This window comes from Taurulus bubalis (assembly GCF_910589615.1).
Source record: "Taurulus bubalis genome assembly, chromosome: 14".
In the NCBI taxonomy this organism is placed as follows: domain Eukaryota; kingdom Metazoa; phylum Chordata; class Actinopteri; order Perciformes; family Cottidae; genus Taurulus; species Taurulus bubalis.
In genome coordinates this window covers 11,228,457-11,240,941 of record NC_136602.1, presented here as the reverse complement: position 1 = coordinate 11,240,941, position 12,485 = coordinate 11,228,457, and the positions used below count along the sequence as shown (strand labels likewise).

Here is a 12,485-nt window from a genome sequence, read left to right as displayed (position 1 = left end):
CAGGCAACCTCTGATGAATAGGCTCAGCCCCTTCACTCCTGGCTGAGAGGACTGTTTTGGGATTTTTACAGCCTGAAGTTCCTTTAAACGCCCCCAATTCCCATCCACATGCACACACAACACTCTCTTGGTTCTGCTCTTTCGGTCAGCATGAGTTATTCATTGGGAATTCTGCTCTGTGTGGGACTTCTGCACCAGACTGCGAGGGCCGTCAGTATGGATAAACTAGCAGACAACAAGATATGTGGAGATGCAGAATGCTCAAGTAAGTCACAGCAAAGGAGAAGCATGACATAGTATGTATCCTGAAAACTGTAACATATTAAAATAATGCAATCAAATGCATGTACTTCTTACCTTTTTATGAAATAGACTCATATGTCCCTTTCCTGTTTTGTCTTCTGTGCTTTATAAGATGTTCTCTCCATGGCCACTGTCTTGGATGACTTCACAGCTCCTGACTGCAGATTCATCAACATCAAGAGGGGTCAGATGGTCTATGTGTATTCTAAACTCGTTCCAGAGGAGGGCGCCGGAGTCTTCTGGTCTGGCAGCGTATGTGACTGTTCGTTACAGGATTTTATCAGCAGTGCAGCCCACAAATCAGTCATAAATGCATAGCAGGATGAGCAGCAGCTGTGACATACAAATGAGAGCTGAAATGAACAATAATATAAAAAGGGTTTATTAAGGAAGGTTACATGTATAAAGCATATTATATAATGTGGTGAATGTTAAATTGTTTGTCACTGGCAGGTTTACAGTGAGCGGTATGTGCACCAGATGGGCATCATTGGATACTTTCCTGCAACTATGGTGAAGGAGACACAGAAGTTTACAGAAGACGAAGTTAAGATTCCCACAACTGTAAGTAAAATATCTGACATTAATACTTTCATTTTCTGGAACAAAAATAGGTTGTTGTCAACATTTCTCTCATGTTATTACATTTTGTTTTGCCCATTTTTTTAGAACATGGACTTCTTCTGTGAATAAGAAGTGCCAAATTGAAGCTTTTATAAAGGAGAGTATTCTCGAGCCAGGGTTTCAGACCAAGTCCCAGTACATCCTGCGGTGTCGTCTCCAACTGGAACGAAAACCTGGACACTCTCAGCCCTACGTAGACCCACAGTCTGACTGTCTTGCTTTGTCTTAACAATACACTTAATACGACACAATACATTTGCATGCATGTCAATCCAAAATGTTAATTATTTAAAAAGAAATAATTAATTTTCCCGGATGCCACTTTTACTTTTCAAGATGGTTTCATCGTACATTTCTGCTGACACATCTAGTTTCTTACTTTAATTTGTTGTGAACATATATCTCCTGTTGCTATCAAATTCAATTTGCAATGCTAAATAAAACTTTTTATTGCATTTTCAAGTTTTCTTGACACTGCTATCTGAAAAGTATTTCTCTTTTTCAAAAGACATGTAGTCCTTCAGAGAAATAATTGCACAAAGGCAATCATGAAATCCTTTCATTATCTATACCCACTTTGCCATGCTAGTTCTAAGTAAACACATTATACTTTTTTTTATTGAGTTTTCATAGATAATTCATGTGACACAATCCCCTCTCCAACAGACCCATCCAAAAGCAACTGGAGCATCTTATCGTACCGTACAAACTATTCTGAACTCACACAGACTCAGTCGTCACTTCTCTCCCTCTCTATTGGCATGACCATTCTTCATGCATCAAAGGTAAATGACAGCAATCAGAAAGGAAAGATGCATCACTAAATAAAAAACACTGCACACTAGAAGCCGTTTGTTGTATTTAGTGATGCATCTTTCCCTGTATATGAGACAGCAATTAATTAATTGAATTGATCTCATTACCGTAGGTTTTGTTCGGTGGGTTCATCAAATAACATAAACACTTTATTACAGGTTATTTAAATTGAAGTATCAAAATCACCATTACTGTGCAAATGCTGTTTGTGGAAAAAAAGTGGACCCTGTTAGGTTGCATGGTTATAAGTAGTTACTAAACAGCAGCTACATATGTCCATCCTCATTGGTGTATTTATAACTTATGACAACTGTTCCTTGTTGAGGTGTCCTGTGTTTGATCACACAACAGCAGTCAATTAGCATTATTTCAGACCATTGCAACTGTAGTTTAGCTTAAAGCTCTGTTAGATGTTCATGTTGCTTTGAAATAGCAGCGCCTCATGCCAGACCCCCTTAAAAGCTCACAAAGGCTTCAAACTGCCACTCAGAGTTATATGACCTTCGTAGCTTTGCTTTTAGTTGTGATGAAGATACGTCATGGTAAAGTTGCATTACAGTACATTCACGTAAGTGTAATTGTTATTTTGTACATAACATCCTTCTAAATCCCTGTAAATCTATGTCTGTCTGTCTGTCTCACACACGTAACCTCCAGAGAACTATTGTGATTAAATATGGCCTGACATATTGTCACAGTTAATACTCTTTCCAAAGGATGATTTGAATCTCCTTATGATTGGTTTTGAATCATAAGTATCTCTTCTTTATGCGTCATACGTCCCACCCAGAAACAGTGATGAATGTAACATCTCAATCAAAGGTTCTCCATCTATCAGATCCAAAGATCATTACAAGAAATGTAGGTGATATTCTTCTGAGCTCTTCTCTCAGGAAGTCTTACATAGCTGCAGCATGCATTGATTTGCAGGGTCATTTTCATTAGTTTATTTCTGTCTGACCTGAGACATTTTTAGAGAGGCAGGCTCACGAGTTTAGGAAATAGGGCTGTCACACATTACGATCAATCTCCCGGCTCCTTCTCAGCCCAGATCAATATAAACCTGTCTCGAATGGGGACATCTACCACAAAATGTCACTCAGCAAAAACATACCTGGGGCACGTCTGAGGGGTCTGGTAGACCAGGGAGGAAAAGAGAAGACTGAAATATTCCCTGAAGCATTTATGGAAGTCATTTCGGTTCAGAAAAACAGCATCTGTCTCAATTTGTGGGGGTATTGGAATTAAATTGGTGTCATTACACAGTATGCAACTGGATGCAGAATTCAATGGTTATTACTTACAATTGTCTCGAAGCTCAGCATCTTTTGTAGTTTAAGCAAAAATATGCTCAAAATACATAAATCACAGTAAGTTACTTCTGTCTACCATCAATCCCCCGTCAGACAGCTGTAGTTTTAGGGTGTTACCATGGTGACTGGCAGGGATATCGTGACGTAAGAAATTGATGCGTATGCATGTTTGTGTGTGTGTGTGTGTGTGTGTGTGTGTGTGTGTGTGTGTGTGTGTGTGTGTGTGTGTGTGTGTGTGTGTGTGTGTGTGTGCACATTTAGAGGAGCAGCTGCCAAGCGCAGGCCGCAGTAGACGTTTTGCTTTTTCCATCCGGTGTCACACCCACACCTCTAAGCCCAGCAGCACAGAGCCCTGTAAAGCCGAGGAAGCTTCAGGTCTGGTTAGCATCTCTGAGCGTGACATTTAAGACGAAGGAAACATGAGTCTTTTTTTCGTTGTTCAGGTTCCCAAAAATTCACTCCGGGAACAAAAACGTAGTCCAACAGCGCTTAATCTGAATACTCAAATGTCTTCTTCAATCCAACACTTCTTTTTCAAAGAGGAAGCAATTATAAAAATAAAATAAATGCAGCAACAGATAATTTCCCAAACATCTGTGTGAGAGAAGTTCCTGGATAAACAAAGCACTGCACAGCAGTATACTGGAAGAAAAGCAGCCTCAGATTGAGCAGAATTCATGAATGAAATGGAAAAAAAAAATTGAAGTTAAAAGAACATTTGAAGCGCAAATTGGTCCCTGAACAAAGCATGACTGGGTAAATGTTTTTCATAAAACAACTAATTTCTTTCCAAACAAGAGGTTTTGTCCCTCTGAGAGGAGGTGTTTATTCTGGATTCATTAATATCCACTATGGGATGAAGACTTTGCGTCATGCATGACTAGAGGAAAAAGCAAGGACGCAAGGTCTGTTGTGACTTAAAGATCAGTGCTTTCGCGGGTCTTGAATAATGGGGTTTGTCGGTGCAGATTCTCTTCAAGTTTGTCAGAAAATGCCAGCTCGCTGCTTGTTTGAACTAAATCAATCAATCAGTCAGCAGGAATCAATCACTGCTACACCCTGAGGATCAGCGGCGTCCGTCTCACTTGATTAATATCCTTTACATTTGAAAATGTATTTGTCAGTCCAGTTTTATGTCAAGGATGTGTGGCCAACAACTGGCCACGTTCATGTTTAGCCTATTGCTGAGATATGCCAAGGATAACGCGATGACAAGAGACATGTTTAATCGAGGAGAAAGTGCAGCTTCGATGATATTCTCTTTGCTTTACTATCTTACTCTCTTGTTCTCTTTCTCTTTCTGTCTCTGCTATATAACTGACTCATGTAATTGCATAAACTAGTGTAATTCAACCAATTTTCTATGGCACAGAACCACACAAAGAAACCATTCATTTCATTTCTTGTGTGTTCAACCCTCCAAACTCAGAACACAATGGTATCCACTCCTTGAGGGTTACTGATGTATTAGAGGAAAACATAGTTTTCGAGAAGACATTTTAACCTGTATTTTGGAATAAAAGGAGCAGCATATTACTCCCTAAAAAGTGTGTGTGTAAGTGGATTGGGGATGAAGAAGAGGGAAACTGTAAGACAAAGTAAAATAACGTCATTCCAGAGTGTAAGTGGGTGAGGTATTGATAATTTTCATGTTGCTCCAATTTTCCTCTTCCTCGTTACAGTCGCCGACATTTCCATCACACCTGAATAAACCCTTTTTCACCTTTCACACACAAGGAAATCAACTTCCTTCCATTCTCCCCCTCTCTGTTTTGCCTGTCACTGTGGTTACCAAAAAGGTTCAGGGCAAGGCTCCTGTGTGTGTGTGTGTGTGTGTGTGTGTGTGTGTGTGTGTGTGTGTGTGTGTGTGTGTGTGTGTGTGTGCGCGTGTGTGTGTGTGTGTGTGTGTGTGTGTGTGTGTGTTTGGGGGCTTAGCCGTGTATAAGGCATGATCCAAGAGACACTGTGTGTAATGCCGCTAACCATCTTTATTTAGTTAATAAAGATGTTGTTGGTCAAAAGGTCATAGGGCTGGAAGAGTAATACAGGAAATTAATGATATGAGGAAATTAGGCAAAGCCATTAGCCTTTTATTACAAACACAAACAAACAAGAGACCTAGCTTGACATGCTGTATAAGTTACAGATATAAGTAAAGATAAATACATAAGGAAAGTGAAAAGTCTTGTTGTGAGATCTGTATATCCGTAGACTCTAGTTTGAATAAATATGGACGGCCATTTAATTCAAACATCCCATCCACATTCTTGAAATCATTTGAATATTCAGCCATGCAATTAAACATCGTTTAGGTAGCACTAAGCAAAGCTTTCTGTACTCCAACAGACTCTGCCGGACTGGTTTGCTGTGTTTCCCACCGCGCGATATTTTAGAACTTGAGCGAACTTGAACTTCTCCTTGAGTGAGAGTCTTTCCATAATGTCAGACACTTATAACAACAATCAGAGCCTGTCAGGGCAAAAATAAGCACTTTTAGAGGATGTGCAGCCTTTGAGTGGCGCTGCTGTCCAAAGTGCTCTTCCTCAATACTGGACCACTTTCAGACACTATTGTTGTTATTAGTCAGTCAGATTTTAAAAAATCATGGGAAAATAAGGTTAGAAACATTCGTTGTTTGCATGTTCTCCCAACACCTGTTTGGGTTTCCTCCAGGTGCTCCGGTTTCTTCCCGCATGCAGGTTAGATTAATTGGTTCCTCTAAATTGCCCGTCGGTGTAAATGTCCATGTGAATAGTTGTGTCAGTCCTGTGATGGATGGATGTGTGTCTGTTGGATGTGTAAATAAGCAACTGTTTGTCAACATGCTCACCACACAACTATAACTTACCTGAGGTCATAATCTTGTCCTTAAAGCTTGTTCTATAGGGCCCTCAAGATTCAATTAAAAATAAATAACTACTGCTTTAAGATTTTTTAATCATACTGTAAACCAGTGTTTCCCCATCTGTTTTTTTCTGATCTATGCCATTCAATTCAATTTTTTCACTCTCATCAGTTAAACAACCAGAACACTAGCCTTTCGTCTTAGATTCGACGTTAAAAGTAGCTCACAATTATCAGAACAATACGAACAATCAGGCTCCCTCACCTGGGTCAAAGGTGTTCAGCAGATATAAATGTTAAAGACAAGACTATGGAAATATAAATAAAATCTCCTCTGACCCACCTGTTGATCTCGACTCATTCGTTGTGAACAACTGCTGTAAATAACGCGTCTCTCTTCAGTGAGCGGTATAGCTTTATATACACACCTGCTGGGTTACTCTAGTTGCTGTCGTTTGGCAAGCTAGCAAACAGTCCAGTTCCAGAAGACTGAAAAAGTCGAAAGGACCATATTAAATGAATCTCTGTGGAGTTTCTTCAGTATGAACACATTGCCCGGAGTCTCACAAAGCTTTGAAAAGTTCCTTTAAGAACATATCCACTAACCTTGTTCAACAAACTAATCAATGAAGCTGTCAGAAAAATACATCCTCCATTCATTCCTTAATGTAAGATTGTGACTTAGACGTCACCTTACAGATTTCCAGTTTTGTTTTATGATCATGCAACACAGATCCGGCCTTGCACTACCTGTTCACTTCCTTGAAACATTTTCTTTTAGTATTTAAACACCAACAGAGACATAATGCTCTCTGAATAAAACAGTATGTTGTTGGGGCCATTAAATGACCAAAAGCTGGAGTCCATTTTGCACCGAGCAGTCTCCTAGAATCAGACTGACAGATTATCCAAAGCTTTTGGAGTCGCGGAAAGCTTTGATCAGAAATCTTCTACGTCCCGTCTTCTACTGTTTTTATTTTTTTTTCAGAGGTTTTTGCACAAGCCTCTGAGCTATGAATAGACTGAGTGTTTGTCATGACAACCAATTACCCATTACAAAAGCAGTGAGGCTATGTAAGGCAATTAAGTGGTGAAACTAAATTGTGTGTTGCAGGATTTCTCAGTGTGCTTCCGCTCACATAGGTATGTGGGTGAGCACACAGCGAAATGTTCCAGTGTGATGTTTTAAATAGTTACATGTGCTGTGCTTCATTTCTACGCTCTCCTGGTGCTGAATTTAATATGTTTTATTTGTTTATATGTTTTACAGCAATGTTATTCTATTAAATACTACACTTTGTAATTGTAATCAAGCAACATAATTAGTAGTCAAAGGGCATTGTTATGCACAAGGAGTGGGAAGAATGGCCTTAAATGGTTCACTACTTTTAGATGACGATGTATCAATCAAAATTGAATAAATATACTTCAAAGAGTAGTGATTGAATAACAATAAACAACATTCTTCCAAAGTTGTATAGCTCTGCTGTCAGTAAGAGTAGTGACCTTTGATAACTGAATTATTATTTGCCGTAGGTTTGTTGAAGCACAGCTTCTCTCACTGCACGAGGCTGCGGCTCGTTCATTAGGTTTCATCCTGGTTCTTTCAAGTTCCATATCTCACTCTTGCAGCCACCCAAAGCTTGTTGCCAGAGAGTGACATGACTGACAGTGTTTAATAAAACCTGCTGTAATAGCATGTATCATTATGGAATAAAATGTTCATGTATTACCCCAATTGCTAAATGTCAAATCACAGCAAACAATACGGCATAAGCAGAGCACATGCACACACATACACTAGAGGAATTATTGCATTTAGTTGTGGTTGTTGCCTGCGTCACCATGTGTACATTGATGTGAGAATGACAAATGAGTGTCAGAACACATTGGTTCAGTATAAAACGGCATACTTCTGTGAACAAACCACTTTGTTTGCACCTCTGAACCCTTCCAGGTAGGCAGGCAGTCCCAGTGAGCATGTTGTTGCTTTACAGAGCCTGCGGGCAGTTTATAGACGAACCAGGTTTGTTAAGCCTAATGGTCCTTGTATTGATTAGCTGGGGTATCCTCGCAAATCGCAGGGGTAGAATGAACGATGAGATCCTCATTGAGGATCTCTAAATGCATTTCAGCTTGTAGTTTTATTGACCCTCCTGGAGCGGCCAGCGCACGGTTTATTTACACACTTTGCTTGCAGCCTATTTTTACAATGGCGCGATGGATCTGTGAAGAAGGTGTTGAAGTATTGTTCATCATCCACTGCACAGTTAACTGGTTATAATGAAGTGAAAAGCTCAAAATCATATTTAAAATAAAGCGGCTATGGTTTGTAAAGTTGGGAAGTGAAAACAAATAAAAGCACATTAATAACGTTATTTTTTTAGCGATTAAGTAAATGAGGCTACGCCGAACAAATGAATCAGTCCATGCAGGACCAAACTGCTAATTAGCTGCACTGACTTCACAGTCAGTGGGCAGAATGGCAGGTTTATCGCTGAGCTGCTGTCAAGTCGGTGCAGCTACTGAGCCATAAGGAGACTGTGGCCATCACTAAGCCCAGGCTGGATCAAACGATGCCGGTTCTCACAACTGTGTTAAGAGTCTGATGAAAGGTGTCAGCCTCCACGTTTCCATGGGAGTCACAGCTGCAGATTAAGTGTGCACCGTTCTCACACAAAGGATGGAATCTGAAAGAGCCTTCTCAGCTGCGCTGTGTAGAAAAACATGCTCATTCACATTATGCACACATACAATAAATTGTTTTTTACACAGCATTTCTCTTCGCCCAATGTAACCTTTGTTCTCAGTAACTGATGCTCAAACGTCAAGCTGTTGTGTTAATGATTTTGTGTTTGAATTCCCGGAAATGTTTACTCCTCATCACGACTTTCCTCAAAAGATCTTCTCTTTCATTCATTTCTTCCCGGCCATTTGTTTGCGTTATCAAATAATTATGTCGGAACTTTAAACATTGTTATGTCGCTAATTGTTTGCATGTTTACCCTGTGTGGCTTATGAAATATATCTGTTGTTTGCTTTCTTAATGGACTATGCTCTTTGGCAGCTACTATATAGGGCAGTACTGGAAAGGGGCTTGGAAACCTCTAAGATACCATTACCATTAGACCTAATGTTCTTTTAAAATGGAAAGAGCATCAGACCTCGCACACAGAGACTGCTGTGCATGCTGTTGATGCTGTTTGCGTAGTACAGTCTCATTGTCATCATATCCTGCTAGCCAAGGTCACTTGGTCTGTCCCTTTCCTGAAGTCACATTTGCCTCTTAGCAAAACAGGCACTTTTCTCTAAATGATGTTCATTTAGCTATTTCTAGCTGTGCAGTCAATGATACAATATATTGTCGGTAAATGTTTAGATTTCTCACACACAGTCTCACACATACACCTTCTAATGACTCTGACCTAACAGAAACAAATGGAAAGCAGAGCCTATTTTAAGAACACTATTCAATTTCAGAGTGAGTCAGGTTTTTTTCTTCTCTTTTTTGTATGTTTTAAATGAGGACATGGACCCTCGACAGGGGTTTGTGACAGTGACATTAGTTTACATGGCGATTATTTCCTGTTGTGCCTCAAAGGTCAGGCTGTCTCATCAGACTAAAAAGGCATGCAATGTTAAACACTTCACCGTCAAACGTCACAGCGCGGCTGAAGCTGATAATTGCTCAGACATCCGATTGGAGGTGGCTGACGACTTAATGAGCATTTGAAAGGAAATGGGGAAGTTGGCAGTGCTGTGAACGGCTGAGGACCAGGTCCAGCTCTGGAGGCTTGATTAGGAAAATGTACTTTGGGGTAATGTTTTCCACAATGTCCAATCAAAAATCAGCAGCAGCAAATGTGTTTGATGTGGATTCTGGCATGTTGGGGGGCACTCGGCATGATACACTAGTAATGGCAATCAAACCGCTGCAGACGTGACATCAACATCTTTTCTGAATACAGACTGGGCATGAATGTTTGCCTCCCAGATGAAAATTGCTCATTCACAAACTTGCTGTCGAGTCTAAAGTGCCCACTGACATCATTTAGCTGATTATGGGACATAGAGCAGTAGCTCTTGATAAATGGGCTGTGCTCAAAATACAACCCAAACCATGTTGTGCTTTTCGACCTAAAAACGAAAGATCAAAACACATTTTCCAAACTGCCAATATGACAAAACAGTGAACAATCAAATGAACGCAGCTTGGTGCACTGATGTGTTTCATTAGCAGCAAAGCGGCGACCCAAGGACGTTTCTAAGAAGTGACTGTACAGGATGTGTAGAAAGATAACGGAATAATAGGATCTGGTTCAGTTTCAAAGATTCACCAAATGTTCCAAAATGAGCACAAACTATTTTTATAATTTGGACACAAATAGGTGCAGTAAGTTGATGTAGATCTACACATTGTATTGATATTTTCTGGAAGTTTTTTCTGGTTAAATATGCTATTTTGCTTCAAAGTGTGAGTGAGTTTGCTAATTCATCAAATCAGAATGATTATTCATCCTCTCTCCCTTTCTCTTGATGAACGTGATTCATCTCAGACGTTAATTTGCATGTCCTTTTATTCCCTCCTAGGTGGTGCATTCATTAGGCAGCACAGAACACTCACCTCGAAATAAGTAATACACAGAGGGAAATAATTATTGTGATTATGCATAATCTTTACCCGCACAGTTGTTTTTCTTTTCCAATTAAACTAAATGTATATTCAGAATAGGCTTTGAATAACAAAGCATTGCTCTTGCTCAACCGCCAATGCTGTTTGCGAGGAAAGCTGTGTGAGAACTGCAAATGCTACAGACTGCGATGGTGGATTGTTTTTCCAAAGAGCATTAATAATATAGGACATTTCCCCCCATACTGATGCTGAGCCTTGGCACGAACCCAGCAAGTTTATGTTTTATTTGTATCGGGATTTATTGACAGAATTGTGTTTTTCTGGAGACAAAAACAATTGCGTACTCTATCTCTCCAGTTAGTGAATAAAACATACCGTAGCTGGTGAAATAACATGATGATGAGTTGTACGTGTGTTCACTGTTTTCAGAACAAATATAGATTATTTGATACTGATTTCTCGTTGTAGAACTTACCTATGATTTTTTTTGCACAGCGAGCGGCTGCTGCCGCCCGGCAACATTGGTGCTCTGCATTTTGTATCAGCGACAACATGAGCACAACACCACTGCCGGCTTCTTCTAATCATACCGGCTGCAGCTGTGCACCTATTGTGATCTCATCAGGCAGCTAAATATATAGCTAAAATAGCTTAGAGTTGTAGCTTAAAATAGAGGGAATGGGTAGCAATATGACGCAATTATTAAAGCAAGTTTTGCAGTATCATAAACTGTGTTTATTGTCCCAGACAAAACAGCAATCAGACTTTGAAGGTTGCAGTAACATATTCTGCATTGATCTGTCTGTTCGCTGCTGGTGAAGAGGTGTATAATTAGCAGTGAAATCAATACAAAAAGTGTTTCCAACTTTAATGTTTTGGTTCACTCTTACCACTCTCGGAGTGTTTTTTGTTGTAGTTGGAGCAGGCAGAAAAAGCTTTAAAACTCCAGTGTACCTGCTCAGCATCAAACAGCAGCAGGGCAGCAAGAAACTAGGACGGGGGCATTAAATGAACCGTTGGCAACTAGCTAGCGGAGCATTTAGCAGCTAAAGAGCCAGATCCCACAGTTTCCCCATTCTACTAATAGGTGTTCGCTTGTTTCTGCTGGGTCCAAGTAGCCAGAAATGACTGTTTTAGTTGTAAAATATGAGATGTCAATAAAATAGCCAAAGTTGATTGAATATACATATTATTTGGATATTTTCATTGTGCCAGAATGCTGTAGTATTAAGTATGTCCGTGTTGGCTGAATTACTTGTTTAGGCCTGCACTAAATACATATATGGAGTTTTGTGGCATCTAATCAGCAGCTGCATGTCCAGCATGAGGTGAAAGCTGCTCACAATGAAACCTGTTTAGCCCAAAAGAACCCAAACCCATTTTTCCTGAAAGGAAAATTATAGGGGATATAAATGAACTTGGAACACATGGAACACATTTCAAAAAATATTTTCTAAATACTATCACCAAGAGCCAAAGATCCGAAATGTTACATATATGTCACAATGTACTCCTCATTTGAAAATAATTCAACATAGAGGGAAGAGGAAACTTTAGATGATAAAGATGACTGATTTTCAGAAGGAGAGAGAGAGAGATAGATAGAGAGAGAGAGAGAGAGAGAGAGAGAGAGAGAGAGAGAGAGAGAGAGATAGCGAGAGGTAGAGAGAGAGGTAGAGTGACAAGAGTTGGGGTGAGTGATGAGTTCAATTTAATCTTCTTCTGGTCCATGAAAAATCGAGCCGGTGTTTCCACCCGAGTTGGCCTTGCCGGCTGCACGGCTCACAGCACATCAGGCCCAACATCACCTCGTGTTGTCTCTCTGCTCCCTGATTCTTCTCCAGCCGGCCTGATGGAAGTAATAGATCTGTGAAGTGTTACGGACAAATCTGCTTGTAGGGTAACTGCAAATAAATCCTACTTCCACAGTGAGATTACACTTGAACATCGGA

At 40.0% G+C, this 12,485-nt stretch overlaps 1 protein-coding gene across 1 annotated transcript; it reads left to right on the top strand.

The window, feature by feature from the left end:
- Positions 1–150: 150 nt before the first annotated feature.
- LOC306746677 (otoraplin-like) lies at positions 151–1,328 on the top strand (the record flags this gene model as incomplete). Its single annotated transcript, XM_079229628.1, has 4 exons — positions 151–265; positions 416–555; positions 757–867; positions 973–1,328. 4 exons carry the CDS (start codon positions 151–153, stop codon positions 994–996), a joined length of 390 nt encoding a protein of 129 aa, XP_079085754.1. The 3' UTR covers positions 997–1,328.
- Between the last annotated feature and the right edge of the window lie 11,157 nt (positions 1,329–12,485).